The following is a 20,652-nucleotide window of genomic DNA, read 5'->3' on the forward strand; positions in this document are numbered from 1 at the left end:
AAAACAAGTTTTTTTAACTGAAAGTAAGAAACGACGTTAAAACTTAAAACGAACAGAAATTATTCCGTATGTAAAAGGGCTGTCCCCTGCTCAACGCCTCGCTCTTTACGCTAAAGTTTGACTTTCTCACAACTCTTATTTTTTTAAACAATAAAAAACTTTAGCGTAAAGAGCGAGGCGTTGAGGAGAGGACAGCCCCTCTCACATACGGAATAATTTCTGTTCGTTTTAAGTTTTAACGTCGTTCCTTACTTTCAGCTAAAAAAGTTGTTTTTTTTTATTTAATATTGAACCAGGATTCAAGCAGGGTTGCGTTCTATCCCCATTTCTGTGGATTATTTTGATGGACTTTTTTCTAAAAACATGGTGAACACTCTGGGAAATTATGGGATAGATTTAGTGTATTTTTAGGTCCTAAACAAAAATTTCAATAGAATAAATGTTTTTTTGGAAGTTTCGAGAGCTCGGGGCAAAAATTAATTTGGAAATTAATATTAGACTGGTCGCCTAGTCCTAAAATGGCTCAGATTGGGGTTAAGTGAAGGGGTAGGTGATATTTGGTAACGAAAAGACAGACACGGATGATAGTGTTAGTATTCTAGCACCGCCAATACACGTAGCACGACATCATCAGTGCCGCTATTGGGGTCACTAGTGTAGGTATTGCACCCACGATACCTCGTGGACTTTTTCATCCGGGGTGTCACAGGTCTGTGCCATCGATAATCTATATCTGCATATCTCTTTGGAGGGGGTTGGGCCGTCCATTATATATTACCATGACGGTAAACTCAAGACACTATCTTCTCAACCCTACCTGGGCTCGGGAAACGTAATCAATAACAACCGACAAAGTATAATTCACATTTGTTGAACAATGTATCAAAACCAGCACAAATATTTATCAATTCATAAGCTACGGACACGACTTCCTGAAACCAAATCTAAAGACGAATTTTATAAATGAACTCCAAAGATAAACTCTAAAGACAAACTAACAAAAAATTACCTGTGCGCAAAGGGCTTAACTAACCTATTTGGTGAACCGGCTAAGACGCTAGCCAATCCGCCCATTGGAACCCCAAACTAAATTTACAGCATCGTTAACTTAAAATCCATGGGCCAAGATTCTGTTAGCCCTTATGATGACTAACACAGAATATTGATACCAAGCCAACATAATTTCTTTGGTAAAATTAGTAAATTTCAACTTCCATTGAAAATAAGCTAGCCTCTACGAGAGACTTTAAAGTGCAAAATATTACTTCATTGGTAAATCTATATGTAGAGAAAAGAGAAAATTAACTAATAATAGGAGGCACGGGCCCCAACAGAAAGCTTTACTTGTTTTTTCTTTTTTTGTGCGTGTTTCCTCACAGTTGAAAAACATTTGTAAGAATGAAACAATAAGTCTGTGAATCATGATTAGAATAGTGAAAGTTACATTAATGGTTTTGATCAAGTGATCTGAAACTTCAACAATTCAAAAGACTCAAAAGGATTTGCTAGATATTTTCCAGAGGAATTGTCTGGAAGTTCTTTTGGGTACGCATCTGACTGACCGTATTTCAAAAAGTAAGCTACACGAAAAATGTTTGTTTTATTCCACTTTTCATTGCTAAAGTTAGAGAAAGCTTGAGATAGCTAAGACACGTTCTTTGGCTGAAGGGAGCAAATTGGGAAAGATCGTTTATTTTGGTCAACCATCTAGGGCTAAACGAAAAGCCGGTCATCTCCAAAATCGGTGGAAGGAAGATTAAGACAAAGATTGTGAGGAAAAATGGAACTTCTTGGGAGGATTTAAAGAGGGAGAGATTCTAAATGAATTGAGATGGGAAAAGATCATTATTAGCTGTACTGTCATCATGTAGATAGTTGCTGCAGTGAGTTGTCAGTATTAATATTAATTTAAGCTTCTCAGTGGGAGTTTTTTTTTTTTTTTTCCATTAGAGAAATCTATTTCTTATTTCCCTTCCTTCTGTTTTACCTACGATATCAGCTTTACATTGCTTTGTTGGAGGGTTTGTAGTATCTACCTCCTCCAATAGTTTAATTGCTTAGATTTTATTGACCTTATGTAGAACAGTGGTCCTAGTTTACAGAAAGTTAATTTATTATAATGACTTTGGTTAACCTCGACTTGTCCTTGCAATCTGTAGCTATAACTAGAGATTGCTACATAGAGGGAGGGCAATTTGTAAGTTCTAATACACCTTGATATATTTGCAATTCTTTTAGGAAAAACATTTATATGAAAAAGAGTATTTTCTTCGCTTTTTATAAAAGGAATTTTAAAAAATATCCATAATTCTTCCTTTCTGACTTGTATACTAGTTCTGCCATGCTGTAGAAATATAGCACATTTTCATAATTTTTTCTAGTTCTAAACTTAGTTGGCTCTTTAACGTTTTTGAGCACTTTTAGTAGCTTATTTGGTTCTATAATTTGTCCATGTACATTTTTTTTCAAAATGATGGGAAATGCAGATTCTACTTGACTATATTCATGAGACATTTCCATTAAAGCGCCTGATAATAATTGCAGAACCATTTGAATATTTATGTCTGCTGTAATTTCACTGCTATTTCCTAAGATTTATTTTTAACGTTATTAATTCTGCATTTGTTATCTCTTGCTTGAATTAAATAAAAAAACAAGTTTTTTTTAACCGAAAGTAACGAGCGACGTTAAACTTTAAAACGAACAGAAATTATTCCGTATATGAAGGTGCTGTCCCCTCCTCAACGTCTCACTCTTTACGCTAAATTTTTTATTGTTTAAAAAAAAATAGTGTTGTGAGAAAGTCAAACTTTAGCGTAAAGAGCGAGGCGTTGAGGAGGGGACAGTCCCTTTAATATACGGAATAATTTCTGTTCGTTTTAAGTTTTAACGTCTATCCTTACTTTCAGTTAAAAAAACTTGTTTTTTTTTATTTAATTTTTGAACGTTTTTGAATTAATAAAAGTTTTGTTTTTGGCTCATCTTAGATCAATTATTAAAACAAAATTTTTATATTCATTTTACTTTTATTTGGTTAATTGGCTTTCTCGAAAGTTGTTTAATAATATTTATAAAAATTCTTATTAGTAATAAATACATGTAACTTACGAATTAACTTACGTAACGAACTTCTATATTCAAATGTTTTTAATACGTATATTAGGTGGTTCGCCCCCTAGTCAATGCCTCGCTCTTTACGCTAAAGTTCAAATTTTGTTCCAATTCTTTAAAAATGACCAATTAATCACAAAGGCCCTTAATTAGAATAAATAGCTCTTATGAAATTACTAAAAAATCTTTGGCTTAAAGAGCGAGGTATTGACCAGGGTGTGAACCCAATCATATACGTAATAGCTTCTGTTCACTTTAAGTTTTGATGCTGCTCCTTACTTTCAGTTAAAAAACTTTTTTTTTTATTTAATTTCTTATCTTTTTTTTAAATAATGCTGGGAAATCTGGCACACCCTTCATAGAAAAGTACCTTCCCCCATGAAAACTCCTTCCACGGAAAGATCCTCCCACATAACCATCGATCCCTTCACTACCAGAAAAAATCCCCCCTGAAAACGTCTATACTTTCCAATAACCAATACTATATGTTAATATTGGGTAAAGTTGATAACTTTCAGCCCTCCCCCTGGGACTTTGGGGGATTAAGTCTTCCTAAAAGAAATATTTATGTTAATTTCGACCATGCGAAATAAAATGGCTATCTCAAAATTTTGATCGGGTGACTTTGGGAAAAAATGAGCGTGGGAGGGGGTCTAGTTGCCCTCGATTTTTTGGGCACAAGAACTTTTAATTTCCGTTTCAATGAGCCCTCCCACGATATTCTAGGGCCACTGGGTCGATACGATCAACTCTGGGAAAAAAATATAATAAAAAACAAAAAAACGAATAAACACGCATCTGTGATCTTTCTTCTGGCAAAAAATACCAAATTCTTCATTTTTGCAGATAGGAGCTGGAAACTTCAACAGTAGGGTTCTCTAAGGCGCTGAATCTGATGGTGTGATTTTCATTCAGGTTCTATAGCATTTAAGGGGTTTTTCTTCATTTTTTCAAAAATCAGCCAAATTTTCTTAGGGTAGGACTAAACTTCATAAAACTTGTAAAGTCACCATTAAAATCTGATTCCTTTGATGTATCTATTGGTATCAAAATCCCGTTTCTTAGAATTTCGGTTGTTATTGAGCCGGGTCGCTCCTTACTTACAGTTTGTTACCACAAACTGTTTGTAATCAAAACAGTACTAATTGCCTGGTTGCCTTTTTTCGATTTTTTTTTATTTTAGTGTTATGGTTTTTTAATATTGTTAATCATTTATCTACTTTGTGTAGAAGATTTGATTTTTTATTGCAATTTTTCCTATGCGATTTTCTACTCTTTTCCAAGTTGTTTTGAATGCTGTTCCAAATAGATACGCGGAGTTATGTCCAATAATTTTAAATAGACTTGGTATATTTCGATTAAAGTTTTAGTTTCTTTCCATGTTGTTTTGTTTTAGTGAAGTGATCAATATTCGCACAATACCTTCTGAGATATTTGCAATTTGGATGCTCGGAATATTAAACAAGGAAGTAAATTGATGCAGAAGCAAGATGAATCGTCGTTCTTTGTTAATTAAATTATGGGATACCAAAGGTTGTAATGGGATACTATGGGATACTAAAGGTTGTAATGGGATACTAAAAGGTTGGTTTAACTTTTTTTCCATTCCTAATTTTGTCATCTCCAAATTAGGGCCAAACCGAGATGGACTTTTGTGGTCCAATACCAATACCAGTATGTCGGTATCGTAAGGATACGATACCAATATTAGAAAAAAAATTTACCTAAGGCTTAAACCCTCCATTCTCTGCCCATATTCATACTCACATGTTTCTCTCTGGTCTATTACGCACAAAAGCAAAGTCTCAATATGTCACCGTGGATTCAAAATAATGCAAAAAAGATTTTTTAAGAAAAGATTTAGAAGAAAATAAACCAAATAAAGTTCTAGTCTGAACAGTGCTATTAATTCCAGTCCAACTAGGGCAAGTTGCCATGCAGAAAGCACAACTTCTCAGCATTTTCTCCCTTCAGAGACCTTTGTTTATCATCATAAATGTTCCCAACTGTACTGAAAACTCACTTGCTTGGGACAGAAGAGGGCGAACAGCATAGATACTTCCGAGCAAGTTGTAACAGTCTCTTGAAATGAATGCTTTTATTTCGTCACCACTCTAGCGGACAGTTGTTTCCTATCAATGAAAGCCTCACTTGTGTACCTTTCCAGCTCCTGATTAATATTATCTGCTGACTCTTCTTCCTCACTTGTTGAAGCTGCAAGCACGTTATCAGGCAGGCAGTCAATCAAACTTGCTGTGTTTATTCTCCTTTTTTTCGGGTTTTTATCCTCTTCTGTTGCAGTGGCTAGCTTTGCTTCTTCCATATCTGGCTCTGTGTTTCTTCTTGTAGCCACCTTTTAGCGTCACCAGCAACTTGGTTTAGGGATTGATGCTTGTATCTGGGATCCAGGCGACAAGCAAGAAAAACTTCTCTGGTTGTACGTTCTGGAACTCACCACACAGTTCGAAAATTTTTCCACCAGGTAGGTATTGGCAATTATTGACAACAAGTGCACTTTGACTTCATTTGAATAAACTCTGCTGCTACCTCCAACACGGTCAAACTTAGCTGGTGACTCCAACCCCAAGGACTGGGCAAGCAAAAATTAACTAATGAAGTCTGACACCATCTTCTGGGTAAGTTTCGCATAGAAAATTAAATTGGCCGATATCCGTTTCCAATATCCGATAATGGCACTGACCCTTTAATCGGCCAGATAATTTCAGACGGCCAATATATTGGTTGGGCCATACCCCAGCTAATTATCAAGTATAGTTACTTGATTTTAGAGTGTATGTTAAAATAATGCATCAAATCTGATTGCGATTTGCCTCTATCTTACCGTTGGTCTCATTTTACCCATCATGCAGAACAAAACCAACTCGACCACCCTATATTCTACAGTAACAGGTTTTAATTGTGCAAGAAAAGTATTTAAATTCCAAATCATCATCTGAAATAGACATTAAATTTGATACACAACACAACATAAAGCACAAAACAAAATTTTTGCTATTCAGCTTAATTAATTTGTAATAAATTTCACAAAACATACCAGATATTTCGGTCACATATACTCTCTATTAAAAAGGATTTTGGACTTTTATTTTATCGTCATGGAAAGGCAGTGTGGTCTCCGAAATTATCTAAAAGCAGTTTCTTAAACTCCTTGCTTTTAGTTTGTGTTAGCCAAAGTATAATTTCTGCTTCACTAAGCGCAATTTCCTGTCTTAGCTTCAAATCATAATTGATTTTCATCAATTCAAAAGTAATCTTTAATTTCTTTTTTCCACAAGGTAATTAGCTCTTTATTTTTTTGTGTCAGGAAATTTGATGGTTTTGCCGACAATCTGTGTTTTATCTTTAAGGGAATAATTACGGTTGTTCATATTTTGAACTGAGGGATATCTTTTGGCTTAAGAATAAAATTTTCATCTTTGAACAATAAGTCACACTCAAACCGTGCGCTCGTAACTAGTGGAAAGTTTTTGAGATTATTTAGTGAATGCTTGACACTTCTAATTTGGAGTTATTCGAAATTAATGCTTCTGGCAAGCCCAGCCTTCGGTCAAAGTTTTTTATTCTTTTAAAAAATAGAGTTGTAAGAAAGAGTCAAACTTTTTTTCATATTTTGAAATGACCCCTTAATCAAAAAGGCCGTTAATTCGAATAAATAGCTCTTATAAAAGAACTTAAAAAAACTTTAGCGTAAAGAGCGAGGTATTGACTAGGGGATGAACCCAATCATATACGTGATAGTTTCTGTTCGCCTTAACTTTTGATGTTGAAAAGTTTTCAGTTGAAAACGTGTTTTTTTTTAAATTTCTGATCGTTTTTTTTTTTAAATAATGCTGGGAAATCTGGTGCACCCTTCATAGCAATGTCCCTCCCCCATGTATAATTCCTCCATAGAAAGATCCTCCCACGTAAGCCCCACCCCCCCTACCAGAAAAAAAAACCTGAAAACGTCTATATACTTCCCAATAACCAATACTATATGTAAACATTGGGCAAAGTTCATAACTTGCAGCCATTCCCCCGGGGACTTTGGTGGATTAAGTCATCCTAAAAGACATTTTATTATATTTTTCGAACATGTTGAACAAAACAGCTATCTCAAAATTTTGATCGGGTGACTTTTGAACGGAGAAAAATGAGTGTGGGACGGGGCCTAGTTGCCCTCCATTTTTTGGTCACTTAAAAAGGGCATTCGAACTTTTACTTTCCGTTCAAATGAGCCCTCCCGCGATATTCTAGGACCACTGGATCGATACAATCACCCCTGGAAAAAAATAATAAACACTGATCCGTGATCTTTCTTCTGGCAAAAATACAAAATTCCACATTTTTGTAGATCAGAGCTTAAAACCTCAACAGTAGGGTGCTCTGATACACTGAATCTGATGTTGTGATTTTTCATTAAGGTTCTATGACTTTTAAGGGGTGTTTCGCCCTTTTTTCGAAAATAAGGCAATTAATTTCAGGCCTGTAACTTTTGATGGGTAAGACTAAACTTGATTAAACTTATATATTTGAAATCAGAATGAAAATATTATTTTTTGATGTATTTATTGGTAGCAAAATTCAGTTTTTTAGAGTTTAGGTTACAATTGAGCCGGGTTGCTCCTTACTTACAGTTCGTTACCCCAAACTGTTTGAAAGTAGCTGAACTTTGAATAAATTAATTAACAAACGTGATTCAATTAATGGTGCAACCTAAGGTTTGGCTCATAATTTGTGATGCTCCCTTTAAAAAAAGAGACTTAATTTTCCCTTAGACTATTGGGAGAAGCTTTGGAACAGAATCATAAGAATTTACAGAAATCTCTAAATACATTTAGGCTTAGGTTTTTCACAAGTTTTCTAACACCCCTTTCCCCACAGATGGTTTTAGAGGACTTCTTTCCCCTGAGGTATTGCCCATGCTAATTGACTATCAGGAGATGGACCCCCTAATGTCCCGCCCCCCAAAAAATGCTGGAAGTTAGCCTCTGCTTATAAACTGCCTGTTTTCGAAAATAATATTTTCACAGCAACTCAAGCTATTTTCTTTTGTAGTTTGTTTCATTCCATGTTTGATTATCTCTAAGTCTAAAATAACATTTTTTTTAACACAATAGTAATCCAAATTTTATGTAATATCATTTGTTCTACTTCTTTTATTTTCTAATACCACATTTTCGACTGAGGATGTTAGTTCATATATAAGTTCATATAAGTTTATTAATCCACATTCACAAACAAATAAACAAATTAAACAACACTTTCGCGCTTGAGAAAACCTATGAAGGTTTGCGATCGCGCGAAAGTCCGCGTAACTACTTATCTATTAACTCAACTGTTTACTTAAACCTCAAATACTTAAATAAAACAATTATAAATAAACCAAAAATAGAAAAACTATAACCTATATATATGAAGCAAAGATAAATAAATAAACAACTGAATTAAAAATAATAATAAATAAGTAAAATATAAAAGAAAAATAATAATAACAAAACCATTCTCCATCGCTCTTCAATATTCAACTCCATTAGTGTAATTGTAACCTTAATGGCACCTGCATTTGATATTGGTAAGTTTTATAGATTGTGTAAAATAACCTCTGTTGTGATAAAGGAACCTTTAAGGTTAAACAACAAAAGTACGAAGAACAAAAGGGAAATCTTTTTGTAAGACAGTGGAGATAATTTGAATGAACATTTCGGCCCTATGTCCAAGGGCCGTCCTCAGCAAGACAAAAATATATAAAAGAAAAAAGACTCACAACAACATGCGACCAATAAAACCAAAAAAGTGGAAATTTTTTCAAAACAGTCCTAGCATCATTACTTCAGCGATTGAACTTCGGTTGAAGAGTCCTGGTTGAACTTCGCTGAAGTAATGATGCTAGTACTGTTTTGAAAAAAAATTCCACTTTTTTGGTTTTATTGTTTGCAGGTTGTTGTGAGTCTTTTTTCTTTTATATATTTTTGTCTTGCTTAGGACGGCCCTTGGACATAGGGCTGAAATATTCATTCAAATTATCTCCACTGTCTTACAAAAAGATTTCCCTTGTGTTATTCGTACTTTTGTTGTTTGTTATGGAAAGGCAGTGTGGTCTTCGTCGCCATTTTTCCTTTAAGGTTACTTGTAGGTTTACTGCAGATAAGAAAAAACAGAGATCTTCAATAAATAAGCGTAGCAAATTATTGGGTCCTTATGCCAAATTTTTATCAGTAACTCAAAATACCCCTCCTTTAAAATGGAATATTGTATAATCTGTAAAATTTCTTTACGTTCTTTTGGAGGCAATAAGAATTTGGGTATTTGACGTGACTCCAGAAGTATAGCCCTTCGTATTTCAAATATATAATAGATTAAGATTTGGAGATGGATCATGACTTCGATCATGATTGACGTTAAGTATTGTGTGAAGATAAGCTTATTGTTTTGGTTTGTGTTTGACCTGATTTTTGCAGCTTCATCAAGCCTTTTTAATCTATCAGTTTCTTAGCGTTATGCATTTTGATTTAATTCTGTAGCGACTTGTGTTGCAGATGGTGGTTAATTTTTAGTCATTTTTGAATATTGTAGTTTTCTCTAAGACTTATATCTTAAGGGACTCTTTCTTAAGCCATGAGACACGCTCGGATCTGTAGAGAATCTTTTGTCGTCACTTATGTTTAGCCTTTGCTATGTGTTAGATGTTTGCTGCTTAGGTATTTCTGCATTAGGATTGCCGGTGATTATAAAATATGGATTTTTTTTAATTTGTCCAATATTGTAGTTGTATCAACTCTTCAGTTCTGTGTCCTTCGCATTCAAGTGCCCTGTTCGTCCCGCATTCCAGACGAATAAAAATCTTCTTTATTGCAGATTTACTTCAAGGAAAAATATGCAGTTTCGGCATTTGTCCTTTCGCGTCGGACTCATCGCTACAAGAGGCTGGTATTGGGACCTTGTTTCCTTTCTCACTCTAAGGTATCAAACCAGGAGCACGCAAAATACGGTTTGAGTGTCTCCAATGTATTTTGATCCTTTGAAAAGTCTAAAACCTGAAAAAAATAAAACCTTAAAAAACCTTAAATTTATAGGTGCAACCGTTTCATCACTTACATTCTCGGCTATTAACGGTTCAGATTTCTAGAGTTTTGAGAAAAGAAAATCTCGTTTTATTCGGTTATGGTAAACGACCTCTTCTTCCTGTCTCTCTCTATGCCTTAAAATATAGCTAAGGTTATTCGGAAGCACTTTTATTACTCAAAGAAGTCCATTCCGTTTGACTTTCAAGGTTTTTATCCCCTCAAGTGTGATACTTTTAACATATACGATGTCTCCAACTTGAACCTGTGTTGTATTTTGAACTCTTTCATCGTATTTTTCTTTTTGGTTTGCCTTGCACATTCTAAGTTTTGATTTGCTTATTCCATTGCTTTTTTCACTCTCGTGATCATCTCTTGTTTATATTATTTGAAAAAAACTACGTTTTCTAAAGAGTTAAAGAGGCTGAGTTACAAGGTCGAACCTTAAAACGTACAGGGATTAGGAGGCACAGTTGGGGGCTGCCGCCCCCAAACCCTCGCTTTCGCAGCCTTTAAATAAAAAAGTTCTTTAAACTGAAAGTAAGGAGCGACATTAAATCTTAAAACGAGCAGAAATTATTCCGTATATGAAAGGGGCTGTGCCCTCCTCAACGCCTCGCTCTTTACGCTAAAGTTTGACTTTCTCACAACTCTTTTTTTTAAACAATAAAAACTTTAGCGTAAAAAAGCGAGGCGTTGAGGAGGGCACAGCCCCTTTCATATACGGAATAATTTCTGTTCGTTTTAAGATTTAATGTCGCTCCTTACTTTCAGTTTAAAAAACTTTTTTTTTTATTTAAAGGCTGCGAAAGCGGGGGGTTTTGGGGGCGGCAGCCTCCCAACTGTGCCTCCTAATCCCTGTACGTTTTAAGGTTCGACCTTGTACATCAGCCTCTTTAACTCTTTAGAAAACGTAGTTTTTTTCAAATAACTTCTGCATGTTTTTGTACAGTCTATTACTTATTATTGCTTGACTAACTGTTAGCTGATCGTGTCAGGAGTTAAAGTTGGGGGCTGCCGCCCCCCAAACCCCCCGCTCTTGAACATTCTTGTGTTCAGGCTTTTAATTCCTGAATACTCAAATCACGTCGTACAGGGTGCCTCCTAATCCCTGTACGTTTAAGGTTCGAACTTGTGACTCAGCCTCTTTAACAGCCCCCCAACTGTGCCTCCTAATCCCTGTACGTTTAAAGTCGACCTAGTAAGGGTCGACCTAGTAACTCAGCCTCTTTAACTCTTTAGAAAACGTAATTTTTTTCAAATAATTTAAAAAAGAAACTGAGTTTCTTTTTAAAGTTTAAATTCAGTATATAAAAAATTTGCTCTGACGGTGAATCGAACCCGGGTTTTCCACCTGACAGTCTAGAGTATCAATTGCTGGACTAAACAGACACAATTGTATTTGTTTTTTAGTAAATGGAAGCTATTTTCGACGCAAGCAAATTCCCACGAAACTTGATATTTGGTTTTTGGAAAACAGGGAAGGAGTGATTGAGCTGAAATTTCGAGGATAAGCTCCCAGGCCCCAGGAGAGCTTATCCTCGAAATTTCAGCCCGATCAGACAACGTTAAAGGGGGGTTGTGGTGGGAAAAATTAACATGGGCTATTATAGGAAAACGAGGTTTTTCGTAAATGTAAATTCGGGGGATAATTTTTTCGGTCTGAAAATATCAAAAGGCCCTAACAGGTCAAATTCTGCTTCGAATGAGTCCTCATTCACCCGGATCAGTTGCCAACTGTGGCCTGTAGGCATGGCTAAGAAAAAAAAAGGCATGATGAATTTTAAGTGGCTATATTTGGTTTTTTGAAAACAGGGAAGGAGTAATCGGATTGAGCTGAAATTTCGAGGATAAGTTCCCAAGACCTAGGAAAGCTTAGCCTCCAAATTTAAGCCCAATCGGACAACTTTGAAGGGGGGCTGTGGTGGGAGGGTCGAAACTTCTGGCCCAGTTTACCCCATGAAGATAAAGTCGGAGGAGGATGAAATTTTGCACGTTTCTTAGTTTGATTTTGGGCTACAAAATGCAATTACCGCTGTCTCTCTGCGACCTCTAGGACCTGAAATCGCTTAACATTGTGGTGGGTCGCCTCTTTATAGAGGCACAAGTGTGCCTCCTTGAATGATCAAGAATATGTTAAGAACCTTCCTCCTCTATTGAATTCGAACAGATTCTTGGGTCCCTAAAATTCTGTAAAAGGAATAGTGTATCCTTTAAGGCAAACGAATATGGCGTATGTATGGTGAATACGACAATGGTCACTAAAGTTATTTGGTTCCTGCTTTGCATAGAGTTCTACTATATAAGCAAGTGCTTTTATTTCTCTGAGATTTTATACAATTTTCACATTGGAATTTGCCATGTTACTTGAAGTCACAGTATAAATATATACTAACAGTAGTGAAAAGTCCATTACTCTAAATTAAAGATTTTATGGAACACATCTTCAATCACACAAGCTAAACAACTCTTCACAACTCGCAGACTCAACTCGTACGTGCCTTCGAGTACGCGCAATGATGAATCTTTAGCGCATCACAACGCGAAATATATATATATATATATATATATATATATATATATATATATATATATATATATATATATATATATATATATATATATATATATATATATATATATATATATATATATATATATATATATATGTATATATATATATATATATATATATATATATATATATATATATATATATATATATATATATATATATATATATATATATATATATATATATATATATATATATATATATATATATATATATATATATATATATATATATATATATATATATATATATATATATATATATATATATATATATATATATATATATATATATATATATATATATATATATATATATATATATATATTTATATATAGAATGTAATAGAATAGAATTTAATTGCGCTAAAAGCCCATAGGCCATGGCAGAAAAAAACAAACAAAGAACCATTACAAAGAAATTGCACATAACCTAACATAATCCTACAGAAATATACTTCTATGATTCATCACGAGACGAAGGAATCGTGCCAAGCTTCTGATACCCATAAAACACTCATCCGCACACACATTCACCAACAACTCAAAATCATAAACCCCCCTACCAAACACTTCAAGTCTCCAATCACTCAGTTCCTCACACTCACACATCAAGTGATATACACTCTTATCTAAACCTACAGACATAGGACAAAAATAAGGACCAGCCTTTGACCTTTCCCTCCCGACAATCTTTTCTCTTTGGCCCAGTGGCAAACTGTCAGCCCTCATTTCAATTAATAACTATATTTCATTTTTATTCAAACCCACCTCAAAAAAATAAAACTTCACCCAAAATCTCCTTCGACGGACAATAAAGCCGCAGTGAATTCGAAATTGAACGCTGGGCCTGCTATGCCTGTATTTCTTGTTATTGTCGCTTGTCTTCTAACCACAGACAATGTGAGCATTTTTTTTCTGTATTATGACGTCACCTTAGGCTCAATATAGCCACCCTGGGAGAAATAAAAATTCATTCTTAACTTATAACTTTTTTGTATCGTTTTTGTAGCCAGAAATATCAACATGCCAGTTTTATTATAAAACTATTTCCCCGATTCAAGGCTGGCAAGGCTGGCCTATATATATATATATATATATATATATATATATATATATATATATATATATATATATATATATGTTAAGTCTAATGCTACTACTACTGTTGAATAACTCCATCATCAAGCCACCTGAGGCCAACACAGCTGCACACGCTCCTCCTCTTTCCCTATCTACTCAAAGCTTCCCTGTCTACCAACTCTCATGAAAATACGATTTCTTTTAAATTCTTCCTCTACCCATATGAATCAAGAATGTTGACCTGGATGAATAGCTAAAAAGGACGATCACTAGCAATATGTCATATTATAATATGCATATCTATAGAGACAATTCAGCTAAAAAAAATGTTATTAGTTTTATCTAAACATTTACCAATTATAACTACATATTTTAGATTCTTTGAAGAATTTCGCAAAATGTCCAAGATATTTCCAAAAGTTATGTCGACGAATGAATGGATACTGTGTCCAAAGCACGAAAGCAAACATGACTTGTGAATGTCCAGAAAACTCCGTGAAGTCAAAAGTCGGTGTATGTACAACCTTGCAGGGAGTAGAAAACGGATTGGACAAAGTTCAATTTCTATTGGGGAACAATGTCCAATGGTCTGATAACTTAGAAGATAAAAGTTCTGATGAATACTTAAACCTAAAGAGAAGTGCAATGAGATTTGTGAGTACTTTTAGATGCACTTAGTATAAATCATTACGCCCAAATTTTAAAACGTAGATCCAGTTGCACATTTTCATTTAATTATTATTCGGCTTTTTATTTTCTTTAAATATTATCTCATTTTTTTTATGTAATGTCTATGTTTTATTATTTCATTATTGTGCTACAATTATACAGTCTATGTTCGGTGCATTCTGTTGAACTATGTTCTGTTGAACTTTAGCATTTCTTCTATGATAAAAATCCGTCATAATAGTTATACTTTATTTTTATATTTTATGTCAGATTCACAGTTTTATTATGATAATAAACAGGGTGCCTATGGTTGTTGCAACTTTGAGGTTTTCAGAACCTTATATACAACACCGTGTCAAAATTTAGACCTGGAGAGAAGAGCTAGCTGTAAATATTTTGGAGTTATTTTTGGAGATTGAAGCAGGCACATTCCTAAGAGAGTTTTTAAGTTGTAAAAAGTAAAGAGTACAAAGTAAAACCAGTAAAAAGTAAAAAGTAAAAGTAAAAGTGTCGAAGACAGTAAAAAGTAAAACCAGTAGTCCCTCAATTGCAGTAATAAAAAGAAAGACTATTCAGTCTGCGTCGTCATAAGAAGTTATTCCTTAAAGTAGAACTAATATACAAACAAAGATGAGAAACCGAAAACTCAATCCACTTCCCTGAATGCTGGCTATTTTTATTTTTGGATTCCCAAGTTAAATGCTTAGAGTTAAAGTTAGTATGTGAAGACAGCTGAAATAAACATACGCACAGACGGCAAAATTTAACGACTAACATTTACAAATTATTGATTATACAATAATTCCGGAAAAGATGTAATCAAAGATAAGTAAAGAGTTTTTCTAAGGCGAAGACGCATAAACAAAGTTAAACTCTAATTCAAACTAATAACGAACAGAAATCAATATCCATAAATAAGTAAGCCCCAAAACACACAAAAATTACAATAAATTATTAATTAAACATTAAAACGAACAGGAATTGCCACAAATAGGAGTAGGGCTAACACCCTTAAGCCTTCTAAGGGCCAGAGCGTCATTTACAATTTACTGAAGGCAAATTTTTATTGAAGTAGTGTTTTTTTTCATCAACACAAAAAAAAGTTCGTATCTCAAGGGTCATTAATTTTTACAAAAAAGAACGAAAGAAATCCGAGGTATTGTGAAAATAGTCTCGAAACCAAAAACAAGTGTGTTTTCAGCCCGTGAAAAAGAAACTAACGAAAAGACAAAGCAAATTTTTGGCCTCCACTAAGTACCTCCACTAAGCCGTCCTTTTTTCTTTTTCCGTCCTCCGTAGACTTTTTAAAGTCAAAAAAGGGGAGGAAAGGGGTAAAAAGTTAAATACAAAAAAAAATTAATCTTTTGAAGTAAAGTATACAGATACAGAGCAATCACTGAAGCAAAAACTAGTTCAAAACAAGGGAAAGGCCGTTCAAAAATTAGACTGGTCAAGAATTCTATCCTTGGCAATTAATATATCCTGTATACTGACCCGGTTTGTTTTAATATGGTTAATTCATTTTGATTAAAAATAAAAGGAATGCTAGTTGATTCTCTTTATATTAAACTAATATTAATTGGAATTATAAGAAAAAGCTCTTTATCCCTGCTTAAATTTAGGTTTTAATACACACACACACACACACACACACACACACACACACACACACACACACACACACACACACACACACACACACACACACACACACACACACACACACACACACACACACACACACACACACACACACACACACACACACACACACACACACACACACACACACACACACACACACACACACACACACACACACACACACACACACACACACACACACACACACACACACACACACACACACACACACACACACACACACACACACACACACACACACACACACACACACACACACACACACACACACACACACACACACACACACACACACACACACACACACACACACACACACACACACACACACACACACACACACACACACACACACACACACACACACACACACACACACACACACACACACACACACACACACACACACACACACACACACACACACACACACACACACACACACACACACACACACACACACACACACACACACACACACACACACACACACACACACACACACACACACACACACACACACACACACACACACACACACACACACACACACACACACACACACACACACACACACACACACACACACACACACACACACACACACACACACACACACACACACACACACACACACACACACACACACACACACACACACACACACACACACACACACACACACACACACACACACACACACACACACACACACACACACACACACACACACACACACACACACACACACACACACACACACACACACACACACACACACACACACACACACACACACACACACACACACACACACACACACACACACACACACACACACACACACACACACACACACACACACACACACACACACACACACACAATATATATATATATATATATATATATATATATATATATATATATATATATATATATATATATATATACATATAAAGGAATGGAGAACCAAAGCAGAGTCAAACTTAGGGTTTTTCTCTTTATTTTATTTACTTTAAATTTAATTTTACTTAATTTTATTTTTATTAGAGTGTTATTTTAGAGATTGATTTATTGAAAGCTTCTATTTGTGTAGTCTTTTTTCTAACTGTTGACGGGTTCTTCCAGTGTAAAACCGCCAACACGAATACAGGATTTCTGTTAACGCCATTCCCAAGCAAAGGATCAGTTTATCTGTTCTAGAATTGAAAAAACGTTCAACCTTTAATTCTTCTTTGAAATAAAACTATTTTTAAGTAAAAATTTCGAAGCTTATCACAAAAGCCTGGAGGGAATCTTTCCTGAGCATTCTAGCTCCAATTTAAAATGAAGATAGGAACCAAAAGTATTTAAAAGCACAACAAAATTTCTTCAGAGAATCATACCCATAGTGCCAGACAGACAGCATATCATCAACAAAACAGGACCATAAGACTTTTTAAATATAAAACTATCAGATGGGGAATTTGCTGTTATATACACGTAAAAACTTATCTAATAGGGAGATAAAAGAGTTCCCATGGGTAAACCCATAGTTTGAAGAAAATATTTGTCCCAGAACCTAAAATATAACTAAAAATAGTTTCATAGATAAGCTGGGGTCAATATATTATGCATATCTAGAGTCTTATAATCAAACCAATTAAATTTATGCTAGAATTGTCTTTCTAAGTCTTGTTCACATTTATTCTACACAGACACTGCATTGAAACACGCTTATTTTTGTTACCTTGTTCTATGAAGTCGTGACGAATTTTTAATTTTGTTAGACCCAAAAACTATTGCTCCTTTCGTTATTCGTTTACTCTGGCCTTTTTCTGAGACTTATAATTCAAAAGACAGGATATTTTCCTACTTTACCTGAGTAGTAATGATAGTGCTGATTTCAACTGTACATTCAACCATACTTTCACACCTACATTCACGCCTACATGAATATGCTCAAAAGTGTAATTGATTGAAACTGTACATTCACGCCTACAAGAATATGTTCAAAAGTGTAATAGATTGAAAAAGGGACAAGAAAATATACATTGATTTTCGCAAAAAAGTAGTCTAACCTGTGCATTGACTTGCCAAGGACAGTGAAATATAGGTTTCACTAGTGATTGCATAACATGTTATGAAGGATGGGCTTCTGACATAATTCATGTAGGCCAGATTTCTACTTCATAATCTATATATGGCCTACAAGCATTTTAGGGTAAGTTCATTATCCGTGTCAAAAAACCGGTGCGTCTTGGCTAGGTGTTAATATATTCAGTTTTTTTACTATAAAATCGAGTTTCAAATTAGAATTTTCTACAGTTTGAATAGTTCATTCATTCTATCTATATATATATATATATATATATATATATATATATATATATATATATATATATATATATATATATATATATATATATATATATATATATATATATATATATATATATATATATATATATATATATATCTATATATATATATTTTACGATCATTTATATTGTTAAAGATATGGAATGTTCTAAGCGAGTTCTGGTGAGTAAATTTTCTTACAATATAATAAAACAAATCTATTTCTGTCTCGTCATTTTTTTTTTCATGTGTCATATTAAAATATATTTGGTTTAGGCTATGTCTAGGGATCTTCTTCTTCCTTTTTCAATGGTTTTAAGTATTTTACAATTTAGCTATATAAGTTTTAAAAGTGTTGCGTATAAAATTGAAAAAGATATGTTATTGTCAACCTTTTGTTGTTAGGTACTGTTACACAGAAGGGGTGGCGCCCCATTTACATTATTAATAAGTAAGAATTTGAGTAGCTAATCATACTGTGCTATTTTAGTTTAATGGCTCTTATTGGAAATATAATTGTTTTAGACTACGTCTAGGGGTCTTCTTCTTCCTTTTTCAATAATTTAAAGTATTTAACAATTTACCTATATAAGTTTTAAAAGCGTGGTATATAAAATTGAAATAGATCTATAATTGTCAACTTTTGGAGTTTGGTACTGTGGAATTGAAGGGGTAGTGCCCTCTCGTAAGCTAAATAGTTTGAAAACTGAAAATGATTTTTATTTTTTTTTTAGGATGCTGTTGATCGGCCATCACAACAAAAACGTTCATCCAACGAAGTTAGATTAAGCCCAAGACAATGACGAGACAGGGATAATAGAGTCGTCAAATTCAATCAGGCAAGACGTAATTCGCTTCGCTCCTCCTGTCGAAGGAAAGGAGGAGGATTCTATGGACCAAGCGATGATTTTTGACGTGAGTGCAAATAGATATTCTGAAAATATTTTAATAATTTATTAAATCAATTCCTTATATGCTTGAGGTGAATAATGCTCTTTCGCGATTGACTTGTAAAAATGTGCGACACGATATAACCAGATTAGCATGTCTATTTCGTATAATGAGATGCGGATGCCTTCTGTGTGTTACAAATTTTTGTCTAAAGGTCGGTCAGCTTCATATATGCATGAGATATTTAGAGTATTTGATTTAATTCTCGTTCTTTTTTTTGTTTAATGTAGTTTTCTACTTTTCTTTGAAAAAACTTATTTTGTACAAAGTGTTTTTAATTAATTGTTTATAAATAACGTTTGAAATACATGGATGGTACAGTTAGAACAAAAAGTAACTTTTTTTTAAGTATCGAAAAAATGTAGCGTGAAAAAAAGCGAAGTTTTGAGGAGGTGTAACCCTCCTCATGTGCGTGATAATTTCTGTTCGTTTTAAGTTTTAATGCTACTCCTTACTTTCAGTTGAAAAACTTATTTTTTTTATTTAATTAACGCCTCGCTCTTTACGCTAAAGTTTTTTATTGTTTTAAAAAATAAAGTTGTGAGACAAAGTCAAACTTTAGCGTAAAGACCGAGGCGTTGAGGAGGGGACAGCCCATTTCATATACGGAATAATATCTGTTATTTTTAAGTTTTAATGTAGCTCCTTACTTTAAGTTTAAAAAACTTTTTTTTTTTATTCAATTTCTGATAGTTTTTTAGTTAATGCAGCTTTTATTTTTGCTAACCGTCATTGAATAATTAAAAAAAATTTGCATAAACATTTTACTTTTCTTTTGGTAAATGGCTGTCTCTAAATTTGGTTCTGATGTAATTTACAAATTAACTTACGTAACGAACTTCTATATTCGTATATTTTTCTTCTGGTAAAAAATACAAAGTTGCAGATTTTTGCAGGTATGAGCTTGAAACCTATTTTATAGGCTTTTCTGATACGCTGAATCTGACGGTGTGATTTTCATTAAATTTTTTTCACTTTTAGGGGATGTTTCCCCCCTCTTTAAAAAATCAGGTAAATTTTCTCAGGCTCGTAGCCTTTGATGAGTAATACTAAACTTAAAAAAATTCATATATTTAGAATCAGCATTATAAGACCATTCTTTTGATATATTTATTGACATCAAAGTTCCGTTTTTAAAAGTTTGGCTTACTATTGAGCCGTATTGCTTGTTTTTTTGGTTTTTTTATTACGT

The 20,652-nt window shown here is 34.0% G+C and overlaps 1 protein-coding gene across 1 annotated transcript in view; it reads left to right on the forward strand.

Moving 5' to 3' along the window:
- Positions 1–20,652, forward strand: part of LOC148953596 (uncharacterized) — a 105,215-nt gene that overhangs the window by 3,178 nt on the left and 81,385 nt on the right. The window contains exon 2 of the mRNA XM_089087752.1: positions 14,209–14,486. Within this exon, the coding sequence (XP_088943878.1) occupies positions 14,209–14,486 (278 nt within the window). The remainder of the gene's footprint in view (positions 1–14,208; positions 14,487–20,652) is intronic.

The sequence above is a fragment of the Artemia sp. Qi Xiang Cuo genome, chromosome 4 (genome assembly GCF_049724085.1).
Source record: "Artemia sp. Qi Xiang Cuo chromosome 4, ASM4972408v1, whole genome shotgun sequence".
NCBI classification, from domain to species: Eukaryota; Metazoa; Arthropoda; class Branchiopoda; order Anostraca; family Artemiidae; genus Artemia; species Artemia sp. Qi Xiang Cuo.